Source organism: Dermochelys coriacea, chromosome 27 (genome assembly GCF_009764565.3).
Source record: "Dermochelys coriacea isolate rDerCor1 chromosome 27, rDerCor1.pri.v4, whole genome shotgun sequence".
In the NCBI taxonomy this organism is placed as follows: domain Eukaryota; kingdom Metazoa; phylum Chordata; order Testudines; family Dermochelyidae; genus Dermochelys; species Dermochelys coriacea.
In genome coordinates, this window is record NC_050094.1 from 13629858 (window position 1) to 13647452 (window position 17595).

Sequence of the window (17595 nt, forward strand, 5' to 3'; positions counted from 1 at the left end):
CTCTGTATGCTTTAGTGATTACATCTTTGTAATCAGAACAGCTGCAATGGCAGATTGAATTACAGAGACTCCTACTCCATTGACATTCAGCCATCCCATGACAGCAATTCCCAGGATGTTCATCCACAAGTTTGAGTCTTTCAGGCTCCCACTAAATGCAGCAACTGGCATTACACTCTGGGCTTCTTTTCCATGTCTTAGTTTACATGACAGTAATCTATTGCTTAGTTGCCACGACCACATGGCTGGCTGCCACTTTCGAATCAAACAGTAACAAAGAGCACCTTTAATAGCACTGACTGTATGAATATAAGATGCACTTTCAGGAGTTTATGGAAGTTTATTTTTAAAATTTCCCTTGCTTTATCAAAAGGCACCTATTACAGCTTCTTTAGGGAAAAGTGAGGTTGGGTGGCGAACTCGCATCCACATGTTCCTTTCTTAAATTGAGGTCAGGAAGTCAGATAAAGAATGCTCCTCCTTGAGGAAAACCTGTCTCCCACCTCATGTTTCAGAGTAGCAGCTGTTTTAGTCAGTATTCGCAAAAAAGAAAAGGAGGACTTGTGGCATCTTAAAGACTAACAAATTTATTTGAGCATAAGCTTTCGTGAGCTACAGCTCACTTCATCGGATGCATTCCATGCCTGAGCAGCCTTATGACAGACTCCCAAAGATTGGCATACATGAGTGGTCAAATTAAGGCAGAAACAAATTCAGAGGAGAACCCTCCACTGAGAAATATATAATTATATAGCTATAGGGGCCCTGGACTCATTCCTGCTAGGCACCCAGACCAGCAAATTGCTTATTACACATATGCTTAAAGTCAGGCATGCGAGTAATCCCATTTGACTTCATTGGGGTGGCAGGGGCTGGGGACTGTCCGGCTGTTTAAAATTAAGTATAATCTTAAGTATCATGCTAGATTGGGGCCAGAGTACTCTGGCCCCATTTTCAGGATCATGCAATAGAGCCCCAGATATTTTCAACTGGTAGTTTACAAACACCGAGGGCTTGTCTATGCAGGGACGCTCAGGAAAGTAAATCCAAATTAACTAAAGGTGTGAATTTGAAGCACATTAGTTAAAGTGCATTAACGAATTAAATCAAATTAAGGCTATTTCAATTCGGAAGTGTCCACATAGGGGTTTAATGTGGTTTAACTAAACCACTTTAAATTCACACCGTTAGTTAATTTGGATTATTTATCTGGAGTGTCCCCTTGTAGACAAACCCTCTCATTCAGTACTGAAGTGGCCGCGGTGCAGTTTAGCTTAATTCACTGCCATAGCGAAGAGGCTGCCTCCAATGACGCACAAGCCCTAAACCATCTGGAACTTTACAAGTGAAACCCAAAATCTCAGCACAAGCAAAGTGAATTGAAAGCCATTTTTTCCCCCCTGCAAACTTTCGAGATTTTTGCATTAACATTGACTGTTCTCAAACTTATGCATTTTAAAAATCTGTAGTTTTAGGGTTAATTATGCAAATCTGACTTTTGGAGTGGGGAGAAGAGAACTGGGAGTTGCATGCTAGAGATAGGTTTCAGAGTAGCAGCCGTGTTAGTCTGTATTTGCAAAAAGAAAAGGCATACTTGTGGCACCTTAGAGACTAACAAATTTATTTGAGCATAAGCTTTCGTGAGCTACAGCTCATTTCATTGGATGCATTCAAAGTCTCTAAGGTGCCACAAGTACTCCTTTTCTTTATGCTAGAGATACTGATTCATTCAAGCAACTGAAGCCTCATCAAGTATCGGAAGTCAATGCTAGCTTATACCGTGTATTGTGCTGAGCTTGGAGTTTAAGGCACGGCTTGGTCCCGTTCTGTCTTACTAGCTTGCTCGTTGCTACAAAGTTTGTGTGCATAAGAAAGAGCAAAATGCAGTCTTGTTAAATGTGGCATTCAGAGCAAGGAGGTGCTCCAGAGAGCTCAGCTGTAACACAAATAAAAAAAAGTTTTTATATTGGAGCAATGAGGAATGATGCCCAATGGATTTGAGGGGAAATGGAACAATTAACATGAGGTCTAATTGCTCCCCAGTTTAGTACTCTGTTGTAGCCTTAGCCGAGTCTCTCCAACATGGAGTACTGTATACCTACCTGGATTTCCTGAAATGTGGGGAAGTTAACAGTTTTTGTTCTGCACGGATACAGTTCTCTGGATAAGGTGAGGTTGGACCTGCTCAAATCAGTAATTCAAGATGGCTGCAAGATGCAGGAATACACCAACCTTGGCCCAGTCAAAGCAGGCACAGAACACACCTCATGGTGAGAAAGTGGTGGTTGTCTCTGTCTCCATAGCAATGGAGAACCGCCTATTCTCCCTGCAGGACGACAGCTGCCAGAGCCGCTCCTGGCTCAGGCAACCCAGCTCCTTGAGAAGCTTGAAGAGGTCGTTGCGGAACTTGACGCCAATGAAGGCATAGAGGAAGGGGTTGAGGCAGCAGCGGAAGCAGGCCAGAGTGTAGGTCACGTCATCTGCCACGTCCAGCTGCTTACTCTTCTCGCACTGGCTGTCAGTATTGTTGAAAGCTGAGATGGTCTTGGCCAACATGACGCCATTGTAAGGCAGCTGGAAGACGATGAAGACTATCACCACAGCGATGATGACCTTGATGGCCTTGTTCTTTTCGAAGTTACGGGCCTGGAGCAAGGTCTTGACGATGACAAAGTAGCAGAAGGACATGACCAACAGGGGTACTAGGAAGCCAAAGACCATCTGGGACACTTTGATGCCGGTGTCGAACTTGTGCAAGTCGGTGGTGGCAATGATGGAGCAGCGGGGTGTCTCGGATGAGTTCACTCTACTGTGGACCAGTTCTGGGATGGAGAGGACAAAGGCCAGGATCCAGATGGAGAAGCACGTCATCTTGCTTATGAAGATCATGCGGGAGCGGAGACGGTGGGCGGAGGCGGCCTGGACGATGGAGAAGTACCTGTCAATGCTGATGGCCAGGAGCAACAGCATCCCACTGAAGAAGCTCATCTTGCAGATGCAGTAGACGGCTTTGCAGGCAAACTCCCCAAAAAGCCAGTACTTGGCTGCACTCGTGGCCCAGAAGGGGAGTGTCAGTAGGAAGAGGATGTCTGCTAAAGCCAGGTTTAGCAGGTAGATGTCGGTCATAGTCTTGAGCCTCTTGAAGTAGATGTAGGTCAGTATCACCAGCCCATTCCCCAGGAGCCCAATGAAGCAGATGAATGAGTACATAGCTGGGAGGAATGCAGCGCGGAAGCTCCGGACCTCAGCCTTCTCACAGAGACTCTCGAACATGTTGTAATCGACAGTGATGTTGGAGTCATAGTAGTCAGTGACATTGTTGCCTGTGCACAACTAGAAGGGGAAGGAAACAAGTGTGCTCAAGGCCTTATCCTGCAATGAGGTAGATCCCTGGTAAATAACTCATTGCAGGAGCGAGGCCTGAACTGGAAAAGTAAAGTGAGTAAAACCACCAAGCCTCCAAAAGCAGAGAAATCCCAGATCACTTCCAAGCCTTTCCCTGGCAAGCATCATGAGCTTAGCTGGTCAGAGCTTTTCATTATTATTTTTTTTTGGATGAAAAATGGAAATTCTGTTGGAAATGCTGGAGTTTAACTAAAATTTTTCATGTTTTCATAGAAAAACCAGAAACCTCAGAAAAAAAATTCATACTTATTGGCTGAAATTTTTCAGGTTTCAAAAAACTGAAAATTTTTCAATTTTGAATTAAGGCTTTTTTAAAAAAATGAAAATGACTTCCTCTTCATTACACTATTCTGTGGGAACAAAACATATCCTGACCAACTCTGGTCACAAGGAATTTTCTGCCTTTCCTCCTTGAATGTTCACTCTTGGGATAATGGGAAGTGCATATAAACGCTGGGTATAACAAATGGTATGGAATAGACAGAGCGGTGCCATTTATTAATAGCTGGCTTTTATACATGTGGCTATGATCCAGGATGGGGTCTTCTAGGCACAACCATAAATATATACTTTAAGTATATATTATATAATATATATTATATAAGTATAAATTATATAATGGCTTTTGAACTTTTGGGGGATTCTTACTGATGAAACTGCTAAACGAGAGTGATTACAGGAGGTAAAGCAAGAAATCACTCTCATTTAGCAGTTTCATCACTAAGACTCCCCAAAAGGTTCAAAGGCCACTATGCTTCTGGAGCAAAACAGAGCAGTGGTGTCATGAAACACACAAGAACACCTAAGTGTAGGATACGTATGCAATAGACCCTGTAAATGGAATATAACAACCCAAGAGAGCCTAGCCAGGAAACATCAACATCGCTGTTCTAATAGTATCCTGTAGGTTCTTCAGCAACTCCCCCAAAAGGATAGAATTTTGGATAAAATTAGAACGGACCTTGACAGGTCTCTAAAGGCCAAACAGAACTGAACCTTAATTTGAGCAGTTCAAACTTTGGTTGGCATAGCACTTCATCGACAGGCACCTCTGCGAGGGGGAAGCAGCTAACTACTGCAAGAGTGAAACCGATCCTGTAAGGCTTCCAGCCCCATGGGCCAGAGCTGAGACGCCTGAATCAGTTGCAGATGTGCGTTTTCACCCACATCCTTTGAAGGCAGTCAGTTGCTAATATCAGTGTGGCATCTGCACCAAGGGGAATGTTGCCCTCGTGAACAGAAGTCCTGCTGGCACTAAGTGCATTTGCAAAAAGACCTGAGGGGTGGCATTAGTCCAGACAAGCTGGCCAAAGCTTCCCTTGACCAAGAAAGCAGCTGGATGCTGAAGAGGGAGTTGGATTCCTTATAGATATTCAGGATGAGAGGGTCAGGCTGGCACTGCCCACAGCTCATTCCTTAAAGAGGCTCCTTGTTTCAAATGCTGCGCTCAGGGGTGCTGCCTAGAAGATTTTTTTTTTAAAGCTTCAGCCTATGGTGTATTAAAATGTTGGGTTTTTTTTTTAATTTAATTTAATCTGTGTGCAGGTGCGCTTTGAACTACTAGACTCCTTGCTCCGCTGGGACTGAATTTCACTAGCCCCTCAGTCATCCCACTAAAATTGAGTGAATTGTAGAAATGCTAGCATGCACACCGGACTTAATTACAAAACAACATTTGAATGCACTACAGTCACTTCACTGATATGGAATGTAGACATGGCGGTATTGCCAATCACAAGTATTCAAATACCGAGTCAGGTCCCCCCAAAGTCATGAAATTGGCATACTTTTTTTTTTTTCTCCAAATGGAAGGTTCTTATTTGATTACAAATATTGGCTTTTTGAAAACAAAAGCTGAAATGCTCATATAATTCCATGATGCCGAGGCCGGGGCGCTAAGAAAAACCACCAAATAGCATGCGATTCATGATAGAATGGTGAGAGTAGGCAATACTGGAACAGCTTTGCAAGTCCAGTTCTCCTTAGATGCTTTCTGGCTCTCCTAGATCCCAAGGCTAGATGGGTGCACTGTCATTGTGTAACACAGGCCAGAGAACTTGCATAAAACAACTGCTACCCTTGCTCTCCCTGTTTTGAGTAAGCCTGTGAAGTAGCAGAAACGAAGAACTTTGGTGTGGTTGTGGACAGGGCTCCTAGGGGGATGATATGACTGGGGCCCCCCACCTCAGTGACTTTCTGTAATAAAACAATAAGAGGGTCACTACAGCTCAGACAAAATCCAGTGAGTGAAGCTGCCAGGAAATGAGTGACACTTTATCAGAGTCTCCTGCTGCTTGACTCAAGTTCTGTTGCTGCTACTTCTCTCTCAATTTGCCAGACTAGGAGTAGCTTAAAGAGCAGCATGAGCTTGTGATATCTGCACCCTGCTTTTCTCTGTCCCACTACCCTCCCTTTCTCTCTGCTCTGTGCAAAGATGAAAGGCTTCCCCTCTGGGTGGCGTCTTATCTCTGGGTGGTGTCTTATACCGGTCTTATCTCTGTGAATCTTTGCATGCTCTTCGTGGCAGCCAGGCTTGGCTTTTACCACATCCTGCATGTATCTGAACCCCTGCCACCTGAAGTGAAAGGGGAAAGAAACCCACCGCAAAACCTTTGTTGCAGAGTCTGAGCCTGTGGGGTGGGTGAGGCACACTCCCAAAGATGTAGCTGTCCTAGAGTACAGTTGGTCCTAGAGTAAGTCTGGTGCTCCTGGCCCAGAGTTCACTAGCAGGTCAGAACGGACAGTTCAGTAATGCTAGATTCTTTGACGTGTTTCCTTTTTCCAGCTCTAGTTTTACTCTGAATTGGAGGAAGAGAATGAAGGAGGCGTTCGTGGCAGATGAGGAACTTCCTCCTCCTGCAATGTGAGATCAGGTCCCAGTCCTGATGGCCTTTCTCACATGAGCAAAGGCTGCAGTATCAGGTCACTATGACTAGATTTTTCCAAAGAGCTCAGCACCCAACAGGTGGGAAACCTGGCCATTTGTTTAGGTGCTGAAATGGGAGCGAGGCTGTCGGTATGGAAGCCTTTCTGGAAATCCCAGCCTTAATGGTCACTTTGCATTACGTTCATTATCTTTAGTTTTCTTTCTTTCTTTCCTCAGATTTCACTGGCTCTGGACGGGTAATAATTCAGATATTTGTTCTGTGAATTCTCCCCACTTTGCTCTAGGTGGCCACCTGAAAACCCTTTAGGATTTGAATATGAAAAATAGTTTCTATCAGAATCACTTTTTCTGCTGCTTTGTCTATCAAAGTTATCCATACCTTCAGCACAGGAACACAGCTAGATTTCAACCAAGTCCCTTTTTTGTTTTTAACCTCTTACCTGGAAAATGAAGGGAAGACTCAAAACAACCGTCACCTTCACCTGTTTACCTAGAGAAGGAGGAAGCACAATATTAGCGGTTGCGATTCATAGATATTAAGGTCAGAAGGGACCATTATGATCATCTAGTCTGACCTTCTGCACAATGCAGGCCACAGAATCTCACCCACCCATTCCTGCGATAAACCTCTCACCTATGTCTGAGCTATTGAAGTCCTCAAATCATGGTTTAAAGACTTCAAGGAGCAGAGAATCCTTCAGCAAGTGACCCATGCCCCATGCTACAGAGGAAGGCGAAAAACCTCCAGAGCCTCTGCCAATCTGCCCTGGAGGAAAATTCCTTCCCGACCCCAAATATGGCGATCAGCTGAACCCTGAGCATATGGGCAAGATTCACCAGCCAGATACTACAAAGAATTCTTTCCTGGGTAACTCAGATCCCACCCCATCTAACATCCCATCACAGGCCATTGGGCCTATTTACCATGAATATTTAAAGATCAATTAATTGCCAAAATCATGTTATCCCATCATACCATCTCCTCCATAAATTTAACGAGTTTAATCTTAAAGCCAGATAGGTCTTTTGCCCCCAGTGCTTCCCTTGGAAGGCTGTTCCAAAACTTCACTCCTCTGATGGTTAGAAAATTAAGAGGGGTACCCAGGTAATGTACATTTGCCCTGGAAATAAAGTTTGAAAATGTTTTCCAAGTTTTAACATGATACATTGCACAGCTATAGTGTCTCTCATCCATGAATCCCAAAGCATTTGACAAACCTTATTAAGCCTTGCACAGATGGATAAACTGAGGCATAAAAGAGAAGTTAAGGTCCAGATCCTAAAAGGTCTTTATGTCCCTAATTCCCACTGAAATCAGCGAGAGGCGCCTAAGGACCTTTGAGTTTCTTGGCTTAGGTCAGAGGTGGGCAAACTATGCCCTGCAGGCCACATCCGGCCCGCAGAACTGTCCTGCCCAACCCCTGAGCTTCTAGCCAGGGAGGCTATCCCCCAGTCCCTCCCCTGCTGTCCCTCCTCCCGCACAGCCTCAGCTTGCCATGCCGCCAGCGCTGTGGCCTGCCGCTCCTGCCTGGCAGCGCGGCAGCATGGCTGGCTCCGGCCGGGTGGTGGGGCTGCAAGCTCCTACTGCTCGGTAAGGGGGCGAGGAGAGGGGAAATTGGATAAGGGGCAGGGGTCCCCGGGGGCGTAGTCAGGGGACAGGGGGCGGTTGGATGGGGTGGATGTTTGGGGATAGGTGGTCAGGGGATGGGAACAGGGGGGCTAGGATAGACGTGGAAGTCCCAGGGGGCCTGTCAGGGGGCAGGGTGTGGATAGGGGTCAGGGCAGTCAGGGAGCGGGGGGGGGATGAGAGGTCAAGGGGGGGGAATGGATGGGTCAGGGGTTCTGAGGGGGGACAGTTGGGGGGGGGAAGTGGAAAGGGAGGATAGGGGCCAGGCTGTTTGGGGAGGCACAGCCTTCCCTACCTGGCCCTCCATACAGTTGCGCAATGCCAATGTGGCCTTTGGGCCAAAAAGTTTGCCCACCCCTGGCTTAGGTGACAAACCCCAAGTCACATAGCAAGTTAGAATAAAAGCAAGAAATAGAAACCAGGTGTCCTGCATCCTAGGCATAAAGAATGAAGTTAAAAGACTTTTAGTTAACTTGTGCTTGGTTTATGGCGTTGTCTGGTTTATTTTTAGTTATTTCTTTACAAAAAGCCTATCCCTCTTGCGGGGACGAGGACAGTCAGCAACCAGCCACACGTAGCTCATACATGCCTCTTAATTGTTGGGCTAAAGCTTACTTCATGTGAATAAAAAAAAAAAGTATGGCTGTGTCTGTGATAAATTTGGCCCAGCTATGCCCTGACAGAAGACTACAGAGCAAGGAACTGAGATCACCTACAAGATGCATTCGATTGAAGTGGGCTGAAATTTATTATACTTTTTTAAGTGTCAGAGCCAACTTCTGCTTTGAACCCAGAGGTGCTGCCTCCTGAAGACGTGGAAGGAAAGAATAAATTCAGAGCCAGGAGTGACGTGCTGGAACAATCGCAGACAAGCAGCTCTTCCTCTGTGGTTAATGAAGGCGCAGAGGCCAGTGAAAGCATTTTGCTTTCCGTTGTTTAAAACGGACTCTGGTTTCTTACCTCAGCCTCCAGTCATCAGCTACCTAGGTTAGAAGTCGATCCTGCAAGGCATGAAAGCCCTCAGTTCCCTCTGGCTCTGAGGGGAGCTTTGGATGCGTCCCACATTGGAAGATACGTGGTTTCTTGGGGTATATTTACACAGCCCATGGCAGCGAGCCTCCCAGCCCATGTTGACAGAGCCCAGGGGCTCCTGCTAGTGCTCTACTGTGTAGACAGTGCTGTGGAGTTGTGGCTTTGGCTCTGAAGCCCAGCTCCCTACCTTGGCTTCAGAGTAGGCTGTGTAGACATACCTTGGTATGACTGGGCCCTTCCTACATCTCTCTTAGGAGCAGGTGGGTTTGTTTGCTAGGATGTCTGCAACCCCAGTAATATTTAGCACTTGCTTCACACTGCTTTTTGCAGGGATCAGCCAAGTAATAGCCCTGAGAAACAGACCCCATCTTACCAATGGGGAAATTGAGACACGATAAAGTCAAGTGATTTGCCCAAGGTCACTTAGCAAGTCGCTGGCAGAGCCAGTGATGAACCATTGGTTCACAGCCCTTTGTTTCTTCCCATAGGCCAGGTTGCCTTTGTACCTTTAAACCCATTCATTACTGAGTTTGAATTATTGATTCACTACCATTGTTGTTACCATCCTCCACTGTGTTCAGCTCTATTCTTTATGGGATTGCTGGCTGTTGTTTCTCAAGTGCCTTTGCAATGCCAGTTTGTGCCTGCCCGGGTCTCAGCTCTAGGAAGCTCTTGTGCAATTGCTCCTATGAACTGGGAGGATTGATATCCATTATTTCATGAGTCTGTTGCCACACTACCATCTGTGGGTCCTAGGCTGGAGTACAGATAATGGCTTTATTGGATGATGATCAGGGTGATTGGGTGATGATCAGCAAAGGTGTTGTAGAGAGAACAAAGGAGGCCTAATCTTCCCGTAAAGCGATGAGAAAGTCATGATACTCTTTCTCCCAGAGCCTTTTGTGAGCTTACCACAAAGTTTCTCAGAAGTCTAGGCCTTGGCTGGAGATGGGACATTGGCAAGAAAGCTCTCTCTCTCTCTTGGGGTTGGCTGGCTGGTTGGTGCTCCCATGCTCAGGGTGTAGTGGATCACCATATGTGGGGTTGGAAAGGAATTTCCCCCCAGGTCAGATGGGCACTGACCTTGGGAGTTTTTCACCTTCCTCTGCAGCATCTAGCTGTGGGTCACCTGCCAGTTTCTGTAATCAACCGTCTGATATAATTATATCCTGTGCACGCACCCGTCCTCCCTCTATTGGTTTGTATAGGATCCAGGACAATCCCCGTCTGGAGGGTCCTAGGTGCTACAGCATTAGACATAATACAGAAGCACAGACACTTTGGTCTCCATCTGTTTCTTTGACCAAACTACATGGGGTATCGAGAAAAGCTGCATATGACCAATGAAGACAAGTAGAACCAGAAGAGCTGCCAGAATGGATCAGACTAGTAGTTCGTTCAGTCCAGTATCCGATCCCTGACAGTGGCCAGGACCAGATGCTTCCAAGCATGGAGTATAACACCCCCTCCCACCTCAAAACTGGCAGCAAGAACGGCTTTGCTCACCATTGAGAGCTGCTACCCCTCAGTCGGAGCTACACCACAGCATATGGGGCAGGAAACATGGAGGGTGCCCACCATCAGCTGAAACAGCTGGTGGAATTTAGTGAGGCAGAATCCAGTTACCTGGCTTTGGAGGGGACACGGAGGCTAACACCCCAACTCTTCCCAGAAGCCCTATGGGATCTTTAGTGATTAGTGAGGCCTTTGTCTTTTCTTAATCTCCTCCAAGACCACACCTCCAGCAGCATGCAGCCTCCTAGCACCAGGCTGTTGCAGGAATTCAGTAATTGAGAGGACACTGCATCTCTCATCCAACTGCTGACCAGATCTGCCCACACTTTAACCTCTGAGGAGTGACAACATCACAACCCCACAGTGGTCTGGTTTTCGCTTTGGAGAGTGATAATGAACTAAAAACAAAAGTGACTCAACTAACCATTTTCGGATAGCTCATCTACATAACTTTCCTTTAAAGAGCCCCTGTTTTGCTTTCTTTAGGAGTTTTCAGTGTCACTTGACTTCCAGTACCAAGAAAAACTGCTTAAACAACCCCCCTGGGGCAGTTGACAAGCCAGAAAGGACCAAGGAGACAACGTCTTGCTACCTGGCTTTCCCTCACCAGCTTGTTGAGTGAGTCCCACTCTAAATGTAGTGGGCATGAAAGCCCACTGCCCTCTCTTGCGAACACCACTGCTGGGAACCAAGCTTTCCAAAGCACTGGGGAGAGATGAAGTGGCTGGAAGTAGAGGAGTGGAAATGATGGCCCTTTGAACTCTGGAGTTTCATGGGCATGTTTAGAACATTTTTTTTTTTTTGGCCTGTGGCTGTTCTTGGTTCTGGGTATTTTCCTAAAGTTTCGTCTCTCAAAATACTAAATAGAAATTCCCCCCCTGAAAGTCCCTGTAACAGCAAAACTCACAACCATGCTAAATAAAACAAAATAAAATATCCAGGGGAGGGAACTAGTTCAGACAGGAGGTCCAGTGCCCCCTGCCAGCTCCTTTGGCTGTTTTCTGTACATGCTCTTCAACCCCTCTGTCTTTCAAATGCACCACATCACTCCAGAAGCCCTGTACGGAGAGACTTCCGGCTCAGCCTGGTTCCTCCTGGATCAATAAGGGAGCAGCAATTCCCCGCTGAGGTTCCTACCAGCCTATCTGTGGGGAGGTGGGTCCCAGCTGGGAGCTCCTCACTCCTTCCGGAGACAGGGTAGGATTTTTTAAAAAATGCTCAGCATTGGCCCATCTTTGCTCCCATTAAGTCACTGGCAAAATGCCCATTAATTTCAGGGGGCAGGGAGGTAGGCATGGGCTGACTGCTTTTGGCTCTTTCCCCACAGCGTATGCATTATGTTCTGGATCGTCTCATTGCTCAAGGGGACAGATCTCAAGCCAGATCAGGGAAGATACTGCAGCAGGAGGGGAAAAAAAAAAAAAAGAGGCATTAGTGTTCAGCTGCACAGCCTACGCAGAAGTAAAGAGATGGAATTAGGAACAGGAAACTTTAATCTGAGCATCAAAGAAAACGCTTCCAGACCATGGAATGTATCTGGCTGTGGAACAGCCTCCCAAGCGAAGTAGCAGAAACCCCATCAACAGGGGCATTTAAAACTAGACCAGACACAGCCCTGCGGAAGGAACCAGAGAACCATCCTACACAGACTCTTGCACAATGAACCACAATTGAGCTAACAGATCTGCTCCATCCTTACCTTCTAAGAATCTATTGCCTTGCATAATAACAGGTTTCAGAGTAGCAGCAGTGTTAGTCTGTATTCGCAAAAAAGAAAAGGAATACTTGTGGCACCTTAGAGACTAACAAATTTATTTGAGCATAAGCTTTCGTGAGCTACATCCGATGAAGTGAGCTGTAGCTCACGAAAGCTTATGCTCAAATAAATTTGTTAGTCTCTAAGGTGCCACAAGTCCTCCTTTTCTTCTTTAAGAATCTATGAGTCAGATTGGGGTGAGCTAAACTCTCATCCAGAGATGGTCGTTTTACACCCATTTTGCACTGAAAATGGCTGCACCAGGTGCAGGGCAACAGGATGCTGGCAATACCACTGGATTTTCAGATGATGGCTGGAGAAGACTTTGAACAGTAGCAACAACAGATCCAATAAACTCAGCAGAAAACCTGCCTGGCGCTTACAGAGGAGAGTCTGCTCTGGGGCTATGGCCACAGGTGAGTGATCCTTTCGCACTAGCCAGAAATATAAAACCTGAGTTTCCAAGTCAGGGACCTAAACCCACATTTAGACTAAGGGCACATTTACACGGCAAATTAGCACACTGAGATTAGGCATAACCATAGTAGATTTAATCTAGCTAATGCAGGTAACAAGACCAGTGAAGATTTAACAGCACAGGATTCAGTGTGGGTTAATCATCCCAATACAAGCCCATTGGGGACCCGGGGTACATACCCAGGAACGGCCATGTGCTGAAGTCCATGCCACCATATCTGCCCTACTGTTGTCCTCATTAGCGAGATTAAAACTGGCATGGGAAGGCACAACTCTGTGCGATCAATCATACGTTCATGTGGGGTGTAGACATACCTCTGGGCTAACGCAGTGTGTGTTTGTGGGCTTGTCTTCATGTGCAGTGCTGCTGTAGTGCTTTAGTAAACACACAACTACACCAACGGGAGAGCTTCTGTCGACACTGCTGTCTACACCAGGGGCCAGGTTAGGATTGCGAACCCTCCAGGGTTGTCCTGGAGTCTCCAGGAATTAAAGATAATCTTTAATGAAAGATGTCATGTGATGAAACTTCCAGAAATACGTCCAACCAAAATTGGCATCCCTAGGTTGCCAGGTTGGTATAACCTCATCGTTCAGGGGTGTGGATTTTTCACACTCTTGAGCTATTCAGTTATACCGACACAAGTCTGTAGTGTAGACCTGGCCTGTGTTTCAGATAGGATGTCTGCTAAGGCAGAAGCTGCTTCTGACGCCCCCCTCACACTCTTCAAACTCTGTGACCTTCAGGGAAACAACCAGTTGTTTCTGAGAAAGAATGGTTCATCATCATTCAATAGCATATTTAGTCTCTCTGGTGGAGGTGTTAGTGCCTCTCTCTCTCTCATTCTGTCACTCAGCTCTTGCCATCAAGGCCTACTTCGCTCATTTCAGTAGCGAAATAGACCAGTGGGGCAAAACTAGGCCTTTCATCTTAGTCACTCGCAACACATTGTGACAGAAAGGAGAAATTAACTCTCTTTCCCCACCCCCTCATGGAAATTGTGAGCCAAACGAGTGAGCTGCAGAGATAAAGAGTAGCAGAAAATTCATTCTAAAAAAGAACTCGTGTTTTCTGCCATAAGTGCTGTATCAGTAATAATCACTAAGCCCCAGTCTGAAAAAGCACTTTAGTATAGTCCCAGTGGCTCCAATTGTGCTGGTAGTGAAGTTAAGCACGTGTTGAAGTGTCTTGCTAGATCAGGTCCTAAGTCCCTTGAGCTGGACCTTGCTATCTTTACACAACTGAGCAGGGATTTTTAATGTGAGCACATTTTGCAGGCTAAGGTTTCTACTGCATCATCTAATGTCTTGTAGGCTTCCACAGGGCATGGACAATAAGGTGACCTCCCTGTTGTCTCCCCATATTTATTTCAGTGGAATGGCATTCTTCACCTCCCTCCTTTCCCTGCCATGCCAAAGCCCAGGATTCTCTATCCCTGAATGGCACTGGCCGTACTCGAACCACACGTGTTCTGTGACAGTTGCCCTATACCTTGCCCTATGTTTGCCCGTTTATTATTCGCAATCTATGTTCACTGTGAGCACTTGCTATTGGAGTTTCAAAAACTCATTAGAGAGGAAGCACGGTCTTGTGGTTAAGACTGGAGTGAGATATAGGAAACCTGGGTTTGTTTCCCAGCTCCACCACCATCTCCCTGTGTGATCTTGGGAAAGTCACTTAATTTTTCTGCACTCTAGTTTCACCATCTCTAAAAAGGGGACAATGCTTCCTTGCACCCTTTTCTCTGTCTTGCCTATTATGGGTGGGATTTTCAAAGAGCATAAGGGAACTCAAAGATCCCACTGAAATAGGTAAGGGGCAGGGACTCTCTCTATGTGCATGTACAGCACCCACACAATGGGATTCATCTCAGCTGGGGCATTTAGATGCTACTGTGAGGAACACCCTAATAATGTCCCCCAGGCTGCTGTGCTGGCAGAGACCTAATTGCACAGGGAAGCCTTTTAACTCCCTACTCATTCCAGACTTTGACTTGAAAATATGGCACAAAGATAGGGCAGCAGGACTCACCTCCTCGCTCAAAGCAAAGCGCAGCCATCTACTGATGCCGCCATGCTTCACTGTTCTGTGCTCTGTGGTTTCTGTGGGCGGTACCTCAGAGCAGAGCTTGCCCTGAATCTGTACCACTCTCCTAACTATAGCATTGACCATCCATTCATTGACCAGAAAATCATCAGGTGTCTTTCAATCCCACTTCGCTTAATTCATTTGCAAAGTGGTTCGACCTTTTGCTTTCTTCTGATGGCAAAGCAGTTACCATTCTGCGTTCTCTGTTGTGTTCTCTCCCCCACCCCTCCACTTCTCTTTGCCTCTTTCATTCATTCCGGAATGATTTTTTGCAAGTATTTTGAGCACTAAAGAAAGTGAAAAGAAGTATGTTTAAAAGCAAGCACCAGGAGGAAGGAAATTACTTGAGTAAAGCCTGGAGACTAAAGGATAAAAATATTTGCACGCCAGTTGTTCAGCCACATCTCTGACCCACTACTCTCTATGATTAACCCTGTGAATGCAACAAAACCACTGAAGGGAAATCTGAAACAGGTTCTTGCAAAGCATACCTGAGCTATAATCAAACACTCAAGGAGAGTCTTAAATGCTGACAGTAACAAGCTGCAAGTTCTCCAGGAACAACACTGATGCCGTATTTCCAACAGCAGACAGAGCCAGTGCCTGCTGCTGCTCATTTTGATGCTTAACAATGAAATAATCCACGGAAATACAACTCCAACTAGATTCAGTCCCACACTGAGTGAATCCAAAACAACAACTCCTCTGCATGGATCCAAGGACCTAAAAATGCTTTCCCTTTGAGAGAGGGAAGTATTGTAAAGTTATCCCCACTTCACACAGGGAAATCAAGGCAGAGAGAAAGGAAGTGACTCACTCAAGACTGCACAGGGAGTCTGTGGCAAAGCCAGGAACAGAATCCAAACATTCTTGCTCCTACTCGAATCACTAGACTATGTCAATGATACTCGGGAGAAAAGGTCCCCTTTGTCATTTAAAAATAGGAAAATTAAGTAGTGTTAAAAATCCGGTTAGAGAGATGGTTTCCCCTGTTTGTTTTAGGATGTGAATATTGAGGAAAATTAAAACTATTTAAAAACAATATTTTAAATAGACATTTTAAAAAAAAGTATTTCAGAGTAATGCATGGCGGCTCCTTTCCTCTCAGCATCATTTGGAATGACGTGGGGAGGATCCCTAATAGCGCAGATGAGAACAAGACTATATGTGGATACCCAAAAGGATGGGAAAGATGCACTTACCACTGTCCATGGTCTGCCTTGTGCTGGCTTTACAATTGCAGGGTGGGTGAAAGAACCACATACAACAGTGTGGTGTCAGAGTGTGGCATTTCTTGTCAAGGGCCCCATTTGGGGAACTCTGGCTTTTATACTCTTATCACTAAGAAGCATGACATACTTGGAGGTGCTGAGATTTTGACTATGCTCCTCCTACCCACCCCACTGAGCCAGCCACACTACACCTCTCTTGGGACCACAGAGTGCTTCCTGACGTACTGCAGTATTGCCGAGTGGCGCTTTCCCAAAACAGAGATCTATAAATAATTGCAGAGTCTGGCACACAAGGCTAGTGACTGTATCTAAGAGGGGAGGGCTTGTCATTCTTTCGTTATTTCGCCTCCCTATAATTCATCCACAGTGAGGTGAGAATAGACTGCAGAACATTTAGCACATCTACCAGAACCCAAGTACTGATGAGAAACAGAAAAAAACCACTCCTCCCCCCACCATCTTTCCCTGGGAAGACCACTCAACAGCTGCCTGGGAAGGGAACAAGTTTTCTCCAGTGGTTTGTTTACAGCAAGGAAGTCAAGGTAAATCTATCTAGGTTATTATATTTGTTAAATTAGTTAGTCTCTAAGGTGCCACAAGTACTCCTTTTCTTTTTTGCGAATACAGACTAACACAGCTGCTACTCTGAAACCTGAAATAGGTTATTATATTAGCTCCCATAACCAAGTTGATCTCCCCACTGTCTCTAAATACTCAACAGCTTCCAAGCCTGCAAATGAATTCCTCCACCTCTGTGGTTTGCATCATCAGGCGGTAAATATCTCACCGCACACTATCTGCCTTGGAAGTCTCCATGGGTATGTGATTCCCCTGCTCCTTCCCCACCACCACATCACTCCAGGGATTTCAGAGTAAGCACAGGTTCCTGACTAAAGGTCCAGTTTCCACAACAGTGTCCTCCCCTCCTTGTGGGACGGTGTCACTGCGGACCTTTGGACTCTGAAGGACATGGTATCCCTCTTTTGGCCTGATTCTTCCTTCCTGGCCGCTCCCTCAAGGCCCATCAGTATACAGGATGGACACCAGGAGTTCCCTGAGCATACTGCCTCTGCAGAGCTCCCAGCCCGTAGCGAGCATGAGGAGATGGTCCCTCCAAGTTAACAACGAGGCACACTGTAAAGGTGGAGAGAGTGGGAACTTTGCATTGTGGTTGCCCGTGCTGGACTGTATCACCTGTTCTTTGGAGGGACTTTGTTCTCAAGGGCTGTCAGTCCCATGCTGCTCCCCCCTAATTGTGCTTTGCATAATCCTAGTGGTCGCTCACACAATGGGCCAAATAAATCCATGATGCAACCTCAGTGACTTCAATGCATTTACACCAAAGATGAATTTAGCCCAATAACTAGAACTATTACACTAGCAAATCCAAAAGTTATTATCCTGCAAGCATTATGCTGACAGTAACGGAGGGAGGGAAGGAGAAGAAAAAAATATTCCCAATAATTTCTGTGCAAACTCTGTAAAATTGCTTTTTTTTTTTTTAATAAGATACTGCATGTGGCATGTGCAGAACACAGAATATGGCGTGGGGCTGAAGTTTTAATCAGTCCTCAC

At 45.9% G+C, this 17595-nt stretch overlaps 1 protein-coding gene across 1 annotated transcript; it reads right to left on the minus strand.

Annotated features, from left to right (window-relative positions):
• Positions 1-642: 642 nt before the first annotated feature.
• CCR7 (C-C motif chemokine receptor 7) lies at positions 643-16139 on the minus strand. Its single transcript, XM_038385957.2, has 3 exons — positions 15991-16139; positions 6733-6782; positions 643-3333 (listed from the first exon to the last, which is right to left on the minus strand). Exons 1-3 carry the CDS (start codon positions 16049-16051, stop codon positions 2266-2268), a joined length of 1179 nt encoding a protein of 392 aa, XP_038241885.1. The 5' UTR covers positions 16052-16139; the 3' UTR covers positions 643-2265.
• Positions 16140-17595: the final 1456 nt, after the last annotated feature.

Coding starts and splice junctions, on each gene's coding strand:
- CCR7 (XM_038385957.2), bottom strand. CDS start 16,051: ATGTGGTTCTTTCACCCACCCTGCAATTGTAAAGCCAGCACAAGGCAG. Junction 6,783..15,990: donor AAGGCAGACCATGGACAGTG/GTAAGTGCATCT, acceptor CTCCTTCTCTAG/GTAAACAGGTGAAGGTGACG. Junction 3,334..6,732: donor GTCTTCCCTTCATTTTCCAG/GTAAGAGGTTAA, acceptor TTCCCCTTCTAG/TTGTGCACAGGCAACAATGT.